Source organism: Nesoenas mayeri, assembly GCF_963082525.1.
Source record: "Nesoenas mayeri genome assembly, chromosome: 11".
Taxonomy (NCBI): Eukaryota; Metazoa; Chordata; class Aves; order Columbiformes; family Columbidae; genus Nesoenas; species Nesoenas mayeri.
Genome location: NC_137563.1, coordinates 6,157,056 through 6,176,848, shown reverse-complemented (window position 1 = coordinate 6,176,848; position 19,793 = coordinate 6,157,056). Strand labels below are relative to the sequence as shown.

Genomic DNA, 19,793 nt, shown 5'->3' with positions numbered 1-19,793 from the left:
GAGCTGGCTAATGAGTTTAACCTCATATAAGAGATTGCAACAAAAAAATGTATTTGTCACAGTTAAAAACTCTTTCTGTGAATATTCACAAAACTTGGCTTTCTGCACTGGGCTGTTCCAGTAAAGTTTGACTACTTAATTAAAAGTGGAAAGTGAATAAAAAAGGTCTGGGAATGGTGCCAAATTAATTCAGTAGAAAATATGACATTCAGAAATTATCTGCCTTTGCTCATGTCCAGCATTGCCTACTTCTGACACTTGATCACAATTCTTTTTACATTTGGTGCTTAATAGATGATTCCAGCTCCTCAAATGCTTGCTGATAATCTCTCTTTCTGTTGAAGAGAGGAAATCCTCTTGTATAACTACTCCATCTGAGGTTGTTATCCAAACTCCTCGCATATTAAAGGCAGAAAGAAGCAATGTTCTCTTCACCTGTATCAAATGTTTGCCTCTAGAAACTTGAGGTGACTTGGAAGTGGATTTCTGTCTGGCCATAGGATGAGTCTGGAGTGGGTAAATTGGAAGCCATGTGATGAGTGTTTAAGGTTGGGTCAGGCAGATGGTCTGAGAGAGATTTGGAAAATGCAGTCTTCTCCCAACTAGTTTAAGGGCTCAAAAGCCAGGAGGAAATGAGAACACCACTTGTTTTTTCTTTGGTGATGTGCACTTGCAGGTGATTTGAGGTGGGGAGTGACTCACGAATCTGAAACATGCAAGAATAATGATGACGCCATTGCTATGGTCAGGAGGTGATTCCTATAAGACATATTTCTGTCACAGTGTGAGCTGAGAGGAAGATTTTTGCTGGAATACTGAAAGCAGATCTCATGCAAGTGAGGAGAGAAATGTCAAGGTGGTCAAGAGAGCACTTCTAAAGCTAAAAGCCTAAATCTGGTGGGTCCGTATTTAATCAGCCACTGTGTCAGATTGACCAAGGAGAATACAAAGGCCCTGGATGTGCTGAAGATCTAAGTTAAGAGACTCTATATTGCTTCAAAATAGACTTTGAAAAAAAAAAAAAAATCTATATATAACAACTCCATTTTTCTCTAGAACTTTTGTTTGCACACAAGAGAGATTGTTTTCTCATACTGAAACTAGCGCTTTTAGTGCAGGATAAAATGTAAGTGTTGAGCCTGTAGTGTTGAAAAGTGCCCAAGTTGCCACATCAACAAATGCTTGTAAAAGTGATCTCCTGTGACCTTAACAACAGTGGAAGAAATCAGAACAGCAGCGGGCTGTGTCTGGTTTAGACAAAAAGAGAGGAGATGTGTAGCAGGGATGACCTGAATACTAGAATTATCTCTTCTGTTAAGAATGATAGAGAGACACATGGAAGAGATCCAATTGCAAATGTGTCCTAGACCCAGTGCAGGCAGTTAGAGTTTCCTCAGCTTTAATCCTGTGTAACTTTTTGCTGGTAGCCCACCATATACATTTGCTGCAATTCCATCTCCTGGATTGTCCTAAACTTTCAGCTGCTCTATGCTTGAACAGAAGAATGTGTTGCATGGCCATTGCCAGCCAATATTTTGAGAATGAGAAGAAACTAAAACCACCAACATGGTGATTAGTTTCTCTGTAAGTTGATATGGTTGGTGGCTGTTGGGATTGGTTCTTTTTGAGGAATGCTCCACATACAGCTTTACAGCTTTATGCCTTTGTTTATTTGGCAATGTTTCCTGATAGGAGATCAAACGCAAATCATCCTTAATTCCTCTTGTTAGTCTGTGTTTTGCCATTAATCATGTTGAGTGGTTTGGATATTTAATTGGAAAGTAACACATGATTCTGTTGGAATGTGGTCAGAATTAATCAATGCTTAGTGCCTGCTTATTCTCAAATTGCTATTTGGTTCATTTGATCCCTGTAGAAAATTCACAGAAGGGGCTGAAATATTTCTTTTGAGGTATGTCACAACTAAATGACATGCCTCCCATCTGGCCTTGATCTACATGGGATTTAGCCTAGAATTCCTATGAAGTAAAACTGGTAAATACTGTTTTGAATGAGATGATACCACCAGCAAAGGGAAAAAGGTTGTCTTTAAAATTTGTGTTTATATCAAGTGTCTTTTCAATTTGACTAACATCTCAGATAACGTGGAGCACAGATGGCTACATCACTGAGATAACTGAATAAACCCTAGTGTTCAAATTTAATGCAATGAGCTTTTGTAATAGAAGAAATAATCTTGGAGCCAAAGGTGTCCCAATTTTATGCAGTTCCTTCTCCTCCATTCTTTTTACGGTCTATGTGGTTTCTCTCAAAGAATGACCTGTTCTAATATTAATAATAAGTTATAAAAATCTCATTTCAGACTGATAGTATCTCAGTGCTGCTTTGCAGAGTAAATAGAGTTGCATTGCAGAATTATACTTTACTGGCACTGTACTGTTAATAGCAGCAGAAGAGAGAAATTGAAAAATTAAGAGGTAGAGGCAAGGGAGAAAAGAGGTGCTTTCAGATGAGATGTGAAAATAGATGAGGAATTGGTGAGGCAGAGAGGAAAACCATATACCAAGGTTGTTCCAAATTGCCGGACAAACATGTTGCACACAGAAGCCCTGGTGCCATCTCTTGGTAGCCTCTGGTATGGCAAGAGTAAGCATAGAGACACCTCCTCTGTGGCATAAAAAAACCCCATATGAATTAACATCATATAAAGAGAAATCCCCTTCTGAGCTTACCTGGATATGTCATGGGAAGAGAGGAACTGGTTTATAAATGGTCCCACTTAGTAAGGCTGTTATTTTTTATAAAGCTGTTTGCTTGTTTTCTTTTTGGGTCTAGCTTATGTTTTACTTCTATTTCAGGTAGAAGTAACAGTTTGAAAAAGCAGCAGTGATTTCAGCTGAAGGCCTTTCTTTGCTTGCCCATTATTTCTTCCTCTTTGAGCTAGTGTGTTATATTTGGAAAGATGGTATGAGGGTACGGCGCTCCTGTTCTCAAGGTCTTGACTTTTCACACCCGGTGGCTATGGCAGATGCGATTCATGGCTGACCTCATGTGATGGCTTTGGTATGTTTATACTGTGGGAAACGCTGTACATGTTGGGTGGGAAGAGTCTCTTCACCCTAGATTTAATTTACCTCATTCTGCTAACAGCCGCTAAGGCTTGCAGCATTGCTTCCAGTGTGGGCTACCAAAGCTTCTTAGGACATATTATCCAGCCTGGGAGTATTATTCATAATGCTGTATCTGTCTAACTGTTGGTCTTTGTGCTAATGAGGTTAGAGCTAACACTTGGGTGCCTCAGTGCATTGCAATTGCTTTGCTTCTTACAAGTTTGGAGGCCTATTTCCCACGTAGCTGGGGAAATCACAGTCACTCCCATCCAAATGGGAGGTAGGACTTGATTTCATACATCAATTGCATCTCAGAATGTTTTCTAAGGTTAAATGGATTATCAATGTTAATGATTCCTTGTAGCTGAGTATGATGATCCCATAGAAGAATAGGTTGAGACTAGTGTGAACCGGTTATGCTAAGCACTCTGTAAGTAGCACAGAAGGAACAGAATGTAACAAATCAAAATTTAAAAGTGAGAACAGAGCTACAAGGATTATGAAATATTATGCAATCTAGGAAGAAATTAAGGGTTTGGGATAATTTCTGCAAGTTGATAGGTTATCTGTGAGATGAGGAGTAGGCAAGCTGCTCCTGGTCTGGAGATGCAGAGAGAAGGCTCTCACTGGTGGTGGTAGGGCTACAAAGAGTAAAGAAAATAGAAGGCTAAAGATACCTCATGTCTGAAGTGATAATCTGAGACATGATGTGTTACTTTGGACAAGTCACCAGAGATCAGACTTTTCATATGCTCAATGCACACACTTAAAACTGCACCATTCTAATGCTTTCCCAAAGGTAGTGAGGGTATGGTCAGTTATGTCTGAGACATTCAGTGAGGGCGGAGATAGAAAAGGAGGAAAATGAGAAAGGGGAGAGAAAAATCAGAATTTGTGACAGGTTTTATGCTTGGGCAGGATGTGGTTGAAGTGGGCTGTGGAGCAAGTGTGGTGCTGGCAAAGCAAGGAGAGAGTTGAGCAACCTGGTTGCGTGACCTTGTATGCAAGTTTGAGGTGGATATTAAGTGCCAAAGTTTTCAGAAAGCATCAGCCGGACAGCCCTGGGGGACTGGGACTGGAGGAAAGGGATTTCTAAGCAAAGCCTATCTGAGTTTGCTTGTGGAGGTGATAGGCAGCTGCCTGCCCTTCCTGTTTGCCTGCATCCACTTTCCTGTGTCAAGGAGACAAAGAAAGTCTCTGTCCTCGGAAATCATTGAGTTGGGTAATGACGTGAATCTGTGATAGAGGCCAGAGAGTAGGTAGATAAAGCTGAGGGCACTCATTTGTGTTTCAGTGCATATGAGAAGCTCAGGAATCTCCTCGCCTTTGCCTTTCATTTGATTTATTGCCATTTCTCCTCCCACCCAGAAGCCTGTTCCCCTTATGAAGAGTGTAAGAAAGCAGCTGTAAAATCCTCCCCACAGAAGCTTTCAGTCCAAAGGCAGACAAGGGAAATTTGATGGACATGACAATGAAGGGAGACTCAATGCAGAGCTTATAGATCAACAATTTTGCACAATGCTGGCCCTGAGCAGGTGTTGCCTCCACAAGGAAAACAGCCCTAGGAATTTCCTGGAGTTTCTGTGGCTTTTCTCCTTCTCCATTGGCACTGGCAGTACTAGCGGGTGAAGTGTAAGGCCGGTCTCTAGAACTATCAGTTGTTTTAAAGCACAAACAGTGATTAGACTTGCCCTGAGTGGAGTGATATGACATGGTGTCAAAGCCCTTAGCAACAGCCTTTCCACACTAGGATTCCCTGTCCTGATGGCACTATTGGGGCTGCACCAGCTTTAGCAACGGTGGGACAGCTGCTTTTAGCAACAGAAGTGACACAACTGGCTCATTTTCAGTGGGCACGAGAGTGAGCTCCAGTCTTCAAAATATCTTTCAGGTTCTTTTGGGTAGTGTTGAAATGCTAATTATGGGGAATAAAAGAGAAGTCTTAAATACTAAAGTATTAACCAAGTTCAGGTGAAAGGAGTTTTGTTAGGGAGAGAAGGTTTAGCGACAGCGATGCTACAGATGCAGCAGAGCTCTCTGATATGGGCAGGGCTCTTCACAGGCTCTTTATCTGCAGGGCAACACTTGGAATGGCAGCAATGCCAGTAAAATCTGTAAATAAACCCAGAGCTGAGCTGCTCTGGGATGTGTTCAGAGACAGGACTTGGAACCTGGAGAGGAGAACCAGAAAACTTGAGGAAGTGGCTGGTGAGGAAGAACAGGGCTGCTGGCTCCAGTATGGCTGCAGCTCTGGGGTTGGGAGTGGAAACTCCCCTTGAAGTGTAAACCTTGGAAAGGTCGTGGCTCTGAGATTGAGCTCTTACCATTAACCTGAAGCAACAGCCAGGCTATTGCAGAATTAAAAAAAAAAATCATCCAATATCTCTGGCACATCTATTCCACATGTTTCTTTCCTGTGTTAAATGAGATATAGTTCGGGCTCTGTGGACCATAAAACATAACTCGCAATGGCACAAATTTCACTGACTACTCAAAAGCTTCATTTCCTTCTTGTTTTTCATTGTTGTTTTAAATGGCACTTAAATATTTGTGACTATTCTGGCTTTCACCACCTTCCAGATTTTTCTGTGTAGAAAAAACAAAGGCATGTGGAAGAACCATCCTGCTCATAATGTTTACTGTGCTTTTAAATTATTTATCTCCACTGCTTCATTCTCGTATTTACAGCTCAAGTCCTACCAGCCTTGGCTTTGATATGGTCTGTTTTCAAATCCTGGAATTTGGCTTGATTATATCAGATGGAAGCTTTCCAATGAAAGGAGAGAGGGGGGAAAAAATATAGGAACTTATATTAGTTAGGCTTTTGCAAATTACTGCTTCAAAAAGCCCCTGCAGTTATGGCAGTGTGACATTGCAGATTTTGAACAGCAAATACCAGGAGAATTTGACCCAATATTAGTTGCATTTTAGCTTGTTACTGATCTTTTTTCTTCTAAATCTTCTAGCTAAATGTTGTGAAGAACAGGCACCAGCACTAAGATGTGACCAGATTATTGCTTAATGAGGAATTATATATTTGTAACTGAAAATATTAGTCTGCAATTGGCTGGGTTGGCCACAGCAGCCAGATGCTGACTTTTAACCAGCCTCGCAAGCTCCATGATGCTGTAGTGACCTGTGTTGCACTTGAGGCCATTTGTACTGTGGCTGCTCTTGAATCTCCTTGCTTGCAGATGTGGGGATGAAACCTGAGACTTTTCTTTGCCTGCTTTGTACTTTGGCAGCAAAATCTTTCTGCTTGTCCTCCCAAAGTCTGAATGTACCCTGCATGTTGAATCTCAGTCATCAGCTGGGCAAAGTGCTGTGTGGAAGCCAAGGTTGGTGAGCTATCAGAGAATACTGTTTCTCTGATTTTTGGGTATGCTACTAAACTAAACTTACTTCTCTTTCTTTCTCAGACCCCTACCTATGCCATTCCTGTTGCCATCTTATGTAGCCCATTAAATAAATACTATATAATAGTAAACAGAATATCTTACTGCAGGGAAGGCAACCACCAGGCTGCAGGTCAGAGATGAGGCTTCCTGCAACCACAGTACCTCAAGGTACTATAAATACCATATAATCATTTTGGTTGGAAGAAGGCCTTAAGGTCACAGAGTCCAACCATAACCCAACTATAGCATTAAACCATGTCCCTAAGAACCTCATCTATATGTCTTTTAAATACCTCCAGGGATGGTGACTCCACCACTTCCCTGGGCAACCTGTTCCAATGCCTGATAACCCTCTGTGAAGAATTTTTTCCTAATACCCAATCTGAACCTGCCCTGTTGCAACTTGAGGCAATTTCCTCTTGTCCTATCACTTGCTACTTGGGAGAAGAGATCAACACCCTCTTGAGGTACTGTGGTTGCAGGAAGCCTCATCTCTGACCTGCAGCCTGGTGGTTGCCTTCCCTGCAGTAAGATGTTCTGTTTCTGTCCTGCTTGAGCTGCAAAGACAAGGACAAATCCACAGCAGGTGGCTGAGTGGTGGTGCATCTGCTGCTCTGGTCTGTTGTGATGGTGGCCCAGCATACATGCAGACAGCTTCTGCAGAAGGTACATCCTCATTTGTAACATTCATCCTCTTTAGTTCAAACCTGATCACATGTCCTCAGATGACTTTTCATGACTCTTCTGCCTTTGCTATCACAGCTTGGAGAGTTTGTGTCCAGAAAGCTGCTGCAGGGCAGTAAAAGCTGTGTGCTTTCTTTACCTTGGCTCTTTCCTGCAAAAATCTCTGTATACCACACCATACAGCAGCAGCCCCATTTGCGCCTCCCACCTGTCAAGTCAGACACAAACCACAGAGCGGCAGGGGGAGATGAATAGGAGCTTGGCGCTTTCTCTGCTAAACCTTTATTCAAAATCCCAGGCAAGTTAGTAAGTTGTTCTCCCTGCCCTGTGATTGTAAAATATTTTCCCAAATACTTTGTGCTTTACCTGCTTGTGGCAAAACTAGTCAGTATTACGATTCTAGCACCATGCTACATGTGTTTTAAAGTTCTGTCAACAGCACACAGTGGGTAAAAATGGCATTTCTTTTGCATACAAGACAGACTTGAAAAATTTCATATGAATTGGTATTGACTGAAGTGACATGGGGCAGTGAGGACTGAGTTTTCTGAATCAACGTCTTGATTTTCAGAGACGTTTAGATGTGTGAACATGAAAGGGAATGTAAGTGCAGCAGAAAGCCTCTTGGCAAGTTAAAGGCCTTGTTCATACAGTTAAAAGGTAGTTCTGGCCTTAGTATATGAAGAGGCTTTGAAAAATCCTGCTGAGTGCCAGCTGCATGTTTAGACATAAAAATGCCTTTTAAATTCAGGTCAAGATGCCTAATGTGAATCTGTAAGAGAATGTTATTATACTTTGTGTTTCTCAAGCATGTTTGTGTTGTTCTCAATTTGAGACTGATTTAATAGTAGCAGTTAAGCTCAGTATTGAGTACATACATGGTTTGCAAACAAACACCCCAGTATTTCCAAGCATGTTCATGTTTGGCAGCATCAGTTAGGACCATCGAACTGTAAAGTGCTCAATTCACAGTAAGTTCAGTGCTGAAGGGTTAAGTACCTATGTGAGAAAACACAATCATTGGAAGAGAGGAGAAGTGGGGGTAGATGAAAAACAGGAGAAAAGTGATGACAGATTCTGCCTATTTTTTTCTATATATTTTGTTGAAATTCCACTTGCATGTGAGCTTTTCAAGCAGCTTTAACTCCGGCCGCCACATTTTGGGGTTTAGGTAAGAGCAATATATAGAAACTGCCTAACCTGGGCACATAACAAGGAAAATGATGCTTACCTACTTGGAAAGCCTGTGGGGGTTGATAAATGGAAAGTATTGCATGCAAGAAGATTAACTGGCATCTGTACCTTCTTCCACTTGCTCCCTGCTGCAAATGTGGATGTAACACTGTGCTGTCAGTGCTGCAGCTGATGTGTAAAAAGTTCCATATTCAAACCATGGCCCTGGTACTCCAGGCAGACTGTAACAGGACACTCAGCAACAGACAGAACTGAGCAGGGCTGCAGGGTTATCTTATGACGTTATTGCCAGTTCACAATCACTCAAGTTGCATCTTGTCATGCAGCACAGGGAGAATGGTTCCAGCAGCTATACTTCCATGAAACGGCTTCTTGCTCTGGCATAGTCAAAGAAATTCTGTAAGCCAGCTCTTTTCCCTAGAGGGTTTAAGCTTTAAATTTCCTTTGGCTGGACTTTATGGATGTGCTTTGTCTGAATAGGACCAGAGGGGAAGGTGAAGTGCCATATAAACTCAGACTGATGGATCTATTTCTAGAGCCTTGTTATATGGAAACAGTACCATTAGATTACAAAGAACAAACACAGTTTTTCATCTTGTGTTCAGTACCATTTATTTCTCCTTTAATTTTGAGGCATCTGACTTTTGCATGAAGAAAAGGCTGCCATGCAAGTCAACCTTGTTTCTTGGTTCAGGGAATATGTTCTCAGTCCTCCAGCTTCACATTTCATGTTCTTTTCAAGTCTCTTAAATTGTGCATATCTTAAATGTCTTTCATGGAAACTAATTTTTATTTTTTTGGGGTTAAAAAGACCAACCAAACAACCCCTCACACCCCAAAAATACCCCTCAAAATCCTAAGCAGTAAAGACTGTAGGAATGGCTGAAATGAAAACTCAAATTTCCCTTTCATTGCAGCAGCCTAGTCACATGCACTGAAGGTGGCTATTTCAAACACTGCTGTTTTACAGCTCAAGAGCACCTTTCATTACAAAGTGCTTTTTAAAGATGATGTACTCTGAGATTACTGCTGCTCTAGAGATGGTTTGTACTAACCAGTAGTCAGGGAGAACTACAGCTCTTAGCCTTGATTACTTTGAAACCAGCCTCCCTTTTGTTCTCTGAAATAGCTCTGGGCACAAGCAATGGCATGTTAGATACCTCACTGCCTGGACTGAAAGCAACACAAGCTGCCCTTGAATATCTCACTGCTAGAAATTGATAATATCCATAAAATAAAGATCATGCAGTTGTTTGCAGGCAATATAGTATGAGTGCAGGCTCATCTTCTGGCATCATAAAGTTCTGTGTACCCCCAAGCTCTACCTTCTATTTTATAGTTCGCTATCAGAGACTCCCCAATGGCAAAGCACCTGCAATTCAGTTTCTGTTGATGAGGACAGAAGTCACAGTTGCCCTGTTGAGATCTGGGTGAAGATGTCCCTGTTCATTGCAGGGGGTTGGATTAGATGAGCTTTGAACATCCCTTCTAATCCAAACTATTCTATGATTCTGTGGTGCAGTGTTTCACCAGATACATGAATTGTGTCCCTCTCGTTGCCCTTACTCTGGCTGTACACAGCGTTTAGAGAAAGTCTGAGGCAGAATGATCCAGAAGTGAGTAGAATGGGGTTGGGTCTCTCCACTGTGCACAGAGCAACTACCTTACCATAAGCAAAACATGTGTGTTAGTCCCTGGGGTCTCCAGAGCAAAATCTACTGATAAGTCCCAAGTAAACTGTCAACTAAGGAGTGAGACTGGAAGACAGGGAGAAGGAGAGGGGGATTTAGCCCCACTCATGGGCATGCTTTAATTGTGTACAAGATGTTTTGTTGGGCTGTGCTGGTGCTTGTTATCAAATGTGGCCTCTGCGTATCCTCACCACTCCTCATAATCAATCACGGATAATAACATCAAGCTCCTTTTTCAGTCCCTGTACACATGTCCCTTGGGTGGGAGAGCTGAGTTCTCACACTGTCAGCCTGAAACTGCCTGGGTGATGAATCTGTTAAGAATCCTGTCTGACTGCGATCCTTCCAGCCCCTTCATCTTGATGTGAATGACAAGCTGTCACAGCCTGCCTCAGCCATATTGGTGACATCCGACCCTGGAGAGGGAGCTGACAGGAATGGGAAATCTTCTGAGCTATGGCTTCTGCCTGAGCAAGCTGTGCCAGCTCTGCACCGTGCTGTAAGAAATGCCTGGGCATTTGTTTGGCAAGGATTTCAGTGCATTTCCTGTAGCTTGTTCTTCTTTGTTTCTACTTTGGAGCTAATTTAATTTAGAGCTGTAAAGAATAGGTTGAATTTTTAGAATACAGCTGTCTCTCCTTCTGCACTTGTAGATGAGAGTAAGATACTTGTAAGGATGCCCGTAGTATAACCCTGGAGCGACTCTTCTTTCTGAGAGGCAGAGATGAAACAGGCTGCAAGGCCATACCTTTTCGGTGATTTAACCTAACAGGTTCCCAGGCAGGCAGAGATATTTGGAAGATGTTACAGTGAAGATTTTGAGCTGAACCTGGGAACTGAGATACGCTTATTGAATTAGCTGTGGGAGCAAGAGAGAACCTCACACCAGGGCTTCTGCAGCACAATTATTAATGTAAATTCTCTGAGTGGCAGCACATCTTTTGGAGAACACATTGACTTTAGCTCACCAAAATGTAAGATAAGTGAATATTAATTCCTGCATCTGTTGTAGGGTCAAAAAGCAGGGAATCATTACTCCTTTTGCTGTTCAGTCTTGTTGACTGTTAGCATTGACTTGGCTGCCTGTGAACACATTTTTGTCCTCATAACCCTCCTCTAACCACTAATACCTATAGAAATCTTCAAAGGTGGGGAGGAAATACTGTTCAGCACGCATTTCATTTCTGTACATTTTTTGTTTCCTCACTAATTCTATTGAGCAAAATGAATTGCATCACAGAGAATAGGTTCCATAGAAAGTATATATTTGTATTAAAGTCAGCATGTGCTTTTCCAGGAAATAAAAAAAAAAACCAAAAACTGGTCACTGGAGTGGAAGTAATCATTAGAAAAGGAGTGTGTGATTTTTATTCCCTTTAGCATTACATTGAAAGCACATCTGTGCACAACAGCTGGATCTCTGAACTGCACTTGTTGGCAGTGTGTGGGACATTGCAGGCTGTGAGCAGGCTTTGCCTTGAGCAGAAGTTTTAATGTCTAGCTAACAAGCTGGAATTAAAGTGGACATGATGATGGGTGTTTTTGTGTAAGTGTTACACTAGCAGTGCTATGAAAATGCCAGCAGCATAAGCAGGTTTTGTCCATCCATATTTCCAAACTTGTGAAGCTGCTGGTTTTAAACCTGTAAAACAAAACAAATCACTGCACAAGTGTCTGCATATTTAAGATCTATATTTCTGGGCCGCAAGGGAAATGACTATTCAAGGCATCTGCCTCAGATAAGATCTACCTTCTGGTAGGATTTATAAAGCACCTAATGCTGTGGTGCCTACATGTTGTTTCCAAATGTGTCTCAGTTGTCAAATGTGAAATTGCCTTTTGAGTGAGGTGCTCTGTAACTGTATAAACTCCAGTAGTTAAGTGTGAGTTCCAGAGGTTGGATGCAAAATGCAGCCAGACAATATGTACAATTGAGGGCACTTAATTCCTCCTAGAGAGGGGGGCTGTGGAATTTTAGGGACTTTAAGCCTGTAAACTGTAATACCTTGAACCCTCAGAGTTGTCTTTGTGTTAATGCTGTATACCATATTGCATGGTCCCTGCCCCACACTGCTTGTGATATTAATAAACATGACAGCAGCAAGTGAGAATACTGGGAAATAGCAGGGTGAAGGGCAAAAGGGAGGGATCATGGGCTGAAGCAATGTGGGTTGCCGGACAGGGGCAGAATCTTTTGTTATATCTCTATAAAAATAGTGCTTTGTATCTTTATTATGCAGGTGTGACTGCCTTCAGGAATTAGATCAGGCATCAGGTCTGAAATGGTATTTAATGAAGCACTAAGTCATTAGCTTTCATTCAATAGTTTGAAGAGGATATATTGTGTTTGAGATCAGAGTGGAGAAGAAAACCTGAGAGATCTTGTCTTTCAGTCTCCTCTGTCTGCAGTGATTTGCAGCTAACACTGTCCTGGTAGATCAGATCTGAAAGGGTGACCTAGCCATAGACTCTTTTGTTTATGCTTTTTAGCAGCCTGGTTTTACTGGCTGATCCAATTGTGCTTTGGCTTGGGCAGCAGAGTTTTTCTTTGTTGTTGCTTCTGGTTCCTAAGCACAGGATCTGGAAGTTGCGTTTGTCGATCTGTCTGCTAGTTGTACTCCTGCCCTGATATCCAAGCTGCTGACTTGGAAACACTTCAAAGATTTCCATTCTGCAGAGTGGCTGTCTCGACTGCTACTACAGGGAGTTTTTCATGTTTTCTGATTATAGAGCAGCATTTATTATTATGCCTTTTAAGACAGGGCAACTTTATTTATACATCATTTTTTTGAAATATATAAATGAGTCTCCTTTGAGATACAGTGGGACTGATAAAACAGCTAAGTTTTTTACTAATGTATTACCACAAAGAACAGAAAATCAGAGGAAGGCATCTGGACAGGTTTGGCAGGTTTTTAAATGATTGCTTCCCCTCCCACCCCCCATTCCTTCTTGAGACAAATGCAGAGTTATTCACTGGGCATGCTATCAAATTTTCTGGTCTAGCATATGGCTCATCAAGTCGTCTTTCTTGTGCTCTTAAACTTTTCCTCCTGTTCCCATCTATTACCCGCCCCTTGTCCTTGCTCTCATGCACAATTTATTATCTTCTTTCCCTCTGTCTTCCTGTCCCTGGCTTACTCATCTCATTATATCTTCTGATACCAGAAAAGATGCTGTTGCTTTGCCGTATGGTGTTAAGAGGTGTTGATATTATTGCAAGCACCAGGTATCTGGCTTGCTGTAAGCTTGTGGACACATCCATCAGCTTGCTGCTGTTCTGCATTATCTTCTATGGCTTCTTATTTTATTTGTTTTCTATAGGGTGTTTTCCACGTTTGACATCAAGATGGGTAATATTCTGGGGATAATTGCTGACAGCTGACTTTAAGTGTAAATTACAATGCTGATTTTTTAACTCCAAGCTTAAAACAAATGCAGGTAGATAATTCTTTACTCAGTGTAGGTGTGAACTCCTTTCCCAGGATAATTGTGGATGGCTAAGGGTTTGCATAAGTTCAAATGTGCCTAGGCAAATATATGGAAGCAAAATCGACTAAGAGCTAAAAAGCTTCCCAGCAGCACCACTACTAGCTTATGAAATCTCTAGACTTCAAGTTGTGGGAGTCTGAGTCTGATCTGGATGTCCTAGCACTGTGTTTTTGCTGTAGTCTTATACTCTTCCCTTGGCCACAGGATACAAGACTATTTGGACTTTCAGCTTAAGCTGGGGCAGCTGCTCTGCTGTGGCCTGGCTAATTAACATTGTGCTTAGAATGCCTATTTCTCATTTCACTTCCATTTTATCTATGATTGAATGTAGGGATATAGGACTACAGTCATTGCTGGATCACTGTTTTCAGACCCTTTCCTCATTGGGAACAGAGGCTAACAGTCCCATTATAAGCAGGTCAGGCTCCCTTTTCCAAGTCATTTGGTTGTTCATCCCATCACTGCCAAGAGGATATTTCAGAGCTTCATTTTCCAGTGCTTAAAAACTGTCCTTTAATTTCTAGTTGAAATTTATTCATGGACGTTTTATCCTCATGCCATTTGTCCTCATGCCAACTTTGTTCTTTAGCTTAAGTAGCTCTCTACCTTCCTCAGTGTTTACTTCTCCCCTACCCAGTGTGTCTATGGAGAACAATCAAGTCACCTCTTAACCATCATTTTGCTGAGGTGACAAAACTGTGATCTTTAAGACTCTTAATGAGAAACATCTCTGCTACGATGATTTCCTTTGCACCTTTCTCCATGGTTCCTTCTGAGTATCACACGCAGCAGTTCAGGTGAAGCCTTGTATGAAAACATTCATACTTTCCCTTCTCCATGGGCAGTGGCTTTCCTGAGACCTGATCTGTCCTTTTCATGGCTTCGTCACCTTGATGGATTGTTTGTCCTCATCCTCTAATGGGCTCATATATCCAGGGTGTCCTTATACTCATTTCCAAATTATAAGCCCCTGCTCATAACAGCAATTCTTATTAAACCCTAAATACATAACCGTGCTCTTTAACTATTACATTTCATCACATTTCTATTTCTTCAGAGCTCAAGAACATCTTGTTGCTCCTGAAAGCTATTCCAAACTCCCTGCTATTGGCAGTAGCTCCTGATTTCACATGTTCAGCAGATTTTTGTTAGTATACTCTGACTTCTTGTGCCAAGGTCATTAATGAAAAGATAAATAAGATCAGTCTCAAAAACATGCTTGAGATTTTCCCCGCACAACTTCCTTCCAAACTAATAATTCCTCTTCTGGCACAAATCCTGTCACTTCCTCTTTAACCAGTTTCTTACCCAGTTTGCAATTATTACACTAATCCCCACATTCTCCAGCTTGGCTAGTAATTTCCATATGACACCATATCAAATGCTTGATTGAAGTACAGATAAATTAGTTCTATCACATTTCCCTTATCTAGAAAAAAATCAGCTGTCTCATCAAAGATAGATATCAAATTAGGCTGACTTTATCTACTCTTGGTAAGTAAATTTTATCTCTTAAACCTATTTTAGCTGTTTTGCAGTTTAGCCTCGTGTTTTTATTTTTTCTTTCAAAATCTGTTCTAAAGCAACGCGTACTGTTGAGGTCGGTCTACTGAGTCTGCACCTACTTATGACTAACTGTAGAGTACCTGCTGTAGGACGTATAGAACACTATATATTGCCTATGCCAAAAGCCTTGTGATGAATTGCAGTACTTGAAAAATGAGATGTACTGGTTTCTTTACATTTCATTTTATTGCGGTACTATGTACAGGCGCGGGTTGAGATGAGGATATGTCTAGGCTGTTAGTGTGGGATGTGGGAAATCCAGCTAGCTATGGCTGCAGGTCTGTGATGTTGCTTCAGGAGTAGGTGGAGATTGTTAACATTTCTGATTCTGCTGAGTGGTGGTGCTTGGATCTGGATGATACCACCTCTATTTTTTTACTTTTTTTTTTTTTTTTTCCCCCCACAGCATGTCTAAATCTTTAATCTCACAGTACCAGGGGGGCGGATTTACCGACATCTTTGTGATAGTCTTGGGTTTCTCAGCTTCAAAAGCAAAGCAGTTACAAACCTCTTCTATTATACTAGGTCACATCAAAAGCACAAGTAGCTCTTGTCCCTCAATTCAGAGCAGACTAGCTCCCTCCAAGCCTGGAGAAGTGACTGGGATGGTTAAGGCTATTGAAGGATCAGCAACGGTATGGCCAGGAAGAGTTCAGGTCTTCTGGGGTAAGTGTGATGAGGAATTCAAGAGACTGGGGACTCAAAGATACTGTAATCCCCTGTTCCTACTACCTGAGAAGGTGATTTGGGGAGGTCTGAGGCACTCAGATGTTATTTGTGTATGCAGTGTGGTTTACAGTCCTTCCAAAAAGTATTGGCGAATCCGGTTTTGCTGGTTAGTTGATTGATGGAAGGTTGGCTGGCAGTGCTGATGTTATGGCAGTGGCGTGGCTCTACTGAAACTCTTTACAGTGCTCATAAGTACTCCTAAAATGAACTAGATACCTATGGGACATCCTTGTTTCTCTTCTACTTGGAGCCAAAAACACTCCGGTCCTTCCTTTGCTCTGTTGTTCTGGAATGTGATTGAAACTGCCTTCAGCCTGCAGATGTAGGTACGTAATGTAGTCTCCTTTACAAGATATGTGCTTGAGAGTGAGCTTGAGGAGATGCTCTGGATGGAATTTTAACTCGCTTAGAGCTGTTTGTTCAAAACTTTAAACTTAGGGAAATAGTGAATAATCTGTGGCTGTAGTGTCTCCCTTTTCTGAGCATGCCAGATAGCTGCTGGATGATGCTATCCCTCCCACCAGATGAATTATTTCTGTTTAGGTGGAGTTAAAGAAGCAATAAGAACATGACTGTTGTCCCATTGGTAAGACTTTTAGCTACTGTTTTCCTGTTCTGCCTGTATTTGTGTGTGTTTCCTTGGCAGTTCTTTTGTAATGCTGTTCATGAACTCTGACAGGTTTGTTATGAAAGAATGACATTAGACAGGGATGTCGACCCAGCATCAGCAAGAACCAATTCTTGAATCTTTCTTAGTCTCAGCTGCTACTAGGACACACAATGAACAGCAGCTTGATCATAAAAGGAAAAATATTTATTTCTTGCTGCAGATTGATAATTGGCTCAGTATGGAAGTTAATATGATTTTATTTGGGGATTGGTTTGTAAAGAGATTACATTTTAAGGAATGCTTGAACATGGAGGCTTTTGTAGCTGTATTTATTTCATCAGCTGTGGCACTTGAAACTTCACAGCAGTAAGCCAGGTTCTTGCTTCAGCAGAACATGACTGGAAAACAGGAACTTCTGTGGGGCTAGTGGGGTGGAGATTATACTGCATGAGGAATAAGCTTGCCTCCAGACGGTGGGGAGTAAGGATGTCTCAGCTCATCTTTTCAAATTGCAAATGTTAGTGACCGCCTCCCATTGAAACCAGTGCTGTGCTGACTCAGGCAGTTTGAGTTGCTTCATAATGCAGAAGGTTAATGGAAATCTCTCTGGGTATCTCTCCCCTCTACCTACTTACTCTCTAAGCTTCATGGGGTAAGGAGTCTTACTACAGAGCTTTTAACATTTTTTGAGAGTCCTGATCTGAGTATGGACCCTTACATGTCACTGCAATGCAACTTATTGTCATAATTAAAAGAAATTAAATGTTCAGTTAAAGGCAGTGGGAGGAGAAGGATGGGGATAGAGCTTGTTTTGGGAAAATGGACAAGGGAGTGGAATTTGGCTGGTCTCAATTTGATGCAGAAGCTATCACCTACTGACGTGGATAGAAGGACAGTTGTCTGGAATGGGCATGTGCTGAGTCTCTGGTACAAAAGAAAAATAGCTCTGGGGCAGTAGTTTAAAGACTTGCTTCATTAGTTTGGATATGTGGGTGTTGCTTTAAATGTAATGGTTGCTACAAATCAGTGTAACGCTAAAGCTAGAGGGCTAATGGTCTTTTAGAGTAACTGAGTCAGCTGCAGAGACTGGATCCTCTGCTGGTATAAAACACTGCAGTTCTGTCAAAGCCTATCATAAGCTGTCAGTTTAGACCAGCTGGGAAGCCTGGCTCAGAAGAATGTGAAGATGAAGGTTATAAAAATTATGGAAGAAAATGACATTATTTCTCTATCTCTTCTTTTCTTAGGGCAGCCATTGAGGCTCTGGCAGCTTTGCTGAAATCAAGTAAGCTTTTTTCCTTCATATTCTTTTTGGCTTTCCTTTCTGTGCTCTGCTGCTGAACAGAATGATCCAGTTGAACCTCATTCTCCTTTGGTATTCCCTCTTCCCTCAGTCCCAAAAAACACTGCTTAGAAAAGTGAGGCAGTAATGCATTAGTTGCCTGTATGTCTAGCTATGATTCTTGGAGACACACAGCTCTGTGGGATATGGTGCTCTAGGTCCAAGGGAACAATCTGTTCAGGGAGCCAGACTAGACCCTTATTTTGAGTATTTAAGGAACAGCTGTTGTCCTGGACCTTGGTACAGTGGAAGAAAGGGGGAACCTTTCCAGACAGTGACCAATGCTTATTTCTCTGTTCCGGCATCACTGGGACAGGTACCTCTCTGTCCTATGACCCTGTTGTACGTGTGCTTACCTGGTAACAATGATACTGTTGGCAAAAGCTTGGAAAACTTTGGCAGTCCAAAATAGATGATTCTTCCTTGCAAGCTTGTCTGGTCTGATAATGTGCAGACAGAGCTGAGACCTGGAGCTTGCCGGGGCACAGCCCTGCCGTGGCAGCCTGTGCTTGAGATTTGCGTCAGCTGGCTGGGGGTGGTGAAGACCTTAACATGGGTTCTCAGTCACACACTGTTGGCGTGACTGTTCCTGAAAAAACATGCTATTCTTTTTTGCTTTTATACCATCCAAAAACACTTAGCTTTTTATTACCAGAATTTAATAAAGCTTTGATTAAGAAAGAGTACTCTACTATTGCAGACAATTTATTCTACAATAAATCACAATGGCGTATTGTCCTTCGTGCTCTCTCCTCCTTTTTCTTCCCCTCCCCCTTCTCCTTTTCATAGTATTAGGAATAAATGCATTTGTGAAAAATTGTAGCCCTGGCAGCAGTGCTTAAATGAGCACGCTGCAATGGGATTGTCTCTGAGTTGCATCAGCTCAAGTGATGAATTCTGAAATAATGCTTCAGTATTAACCTTGCTGCCTAGATTTAAAGGTCACATTATTGCAACAAGGAAAGACCTTCTGGTTTGGGCACTAAATCCTAATAAGGGGGCTGTGGGGCTATGTCATAACTGCTTGCAGTACAAAAGCAGTATTAGTAGAAAGACATTTACAGAAAAGGCTGGAAAAGTAGAGCAAGAGTTGAAAGCTCATTGGGCAGCTTGAGATTTTTTCTCCTACAATCCTGTTTTGTGGTAAGTACTAGGAATGAGAAGTGGAATTCTGTTGTCCCAAGATTTATTTGGATAACTTTTCTACTTGGAGGTTTGTTCTGGGTCTAGGGATGAGAACATTAGATAGGAGTGGAGGACTAATTACCAAGGGAAGCTGAAATGTAGTCTCCAAGAGAGTAGTAAACACATGTTGTAAAAGTTTTTGGGGAAACTGAGGATGATCTAGAAAATATAAAAGGATTGGATTCAGTTCCAAACTCTCACAGCGTTTTTTTCCTGGAGTGAGGTAAGTTTTTAAAGCCATTTACTCTCTGCAATTTTCTGTGTGACTCTTCTCAGACAATTTGGTTGTGAAAAACATCTTGGTGTTTTTTTCCTTTTATGCTTTTTGTGCTCAAGGAAGTGTCTAGAGAGTTTCCAGTATTGGAAGAACATACTGATCATTCTGGTTGGTTGTCTCAGGTGTTTTCACAAAAAGTACAAAAAATGAACTCCAATGGGAATTTAGTCTGAGCAAAGCAGTCCATACATTATCACTGTGGTTGATCACTGTGATGTACAGATTAGGGTTCTCACGTTCATTTTTACTGTCAACCCTTGCAAACAAAGGCATTTATTGGGAGAGATGTTTCTTTGTCTGGAGATGCCCTTCCTGCTTTGCAGTTGTGTGCTGCTCTCCTTTGTAATTCACAACCAAACAACATCTTGTTGCAGCAATACCAGCTACTGCTTCCATGGAAAAGTGATTTTTAGGAAAACATATGGTCTGTTTTCAGCTGATGTTCTTTTAAGTCACCAGAGCTGGGATTTGGGAAATTGTGCCAGTACTGTGCAGCAAAAGAGGGCACCACGGCCCTCAAGTCAGCTTGAACTGTGTCTTCTGATGTTTTCTGC

The 19,793-nt window shown here is 41.6% G+C and overlaps 1 protein-coding gene across 1 annotated transcript in view; it reads left to right on the top strand.

Annotated features, from left to right (window-relative positions):
* The window catches only part of AGBL1 (AGBL carboxypeptidase 1), a gene marked incomplete at both ends in the record, with an annotated part of 273,751 nt that overhangs the window by 28,589 nt on the left and 225,369 nt on the right, over nt 1-19,793 (top strand). The window contains one exon of the mRNA XM_080351007.1: nt 17,683-17,720. Coding sequence (XP_080207133.1) covers nt 17,683-17,720 — 38 coding nt within the window. The remainder of the gene's footprint in view (nt 1-17,682; nt 17,721-19,793) is intronic.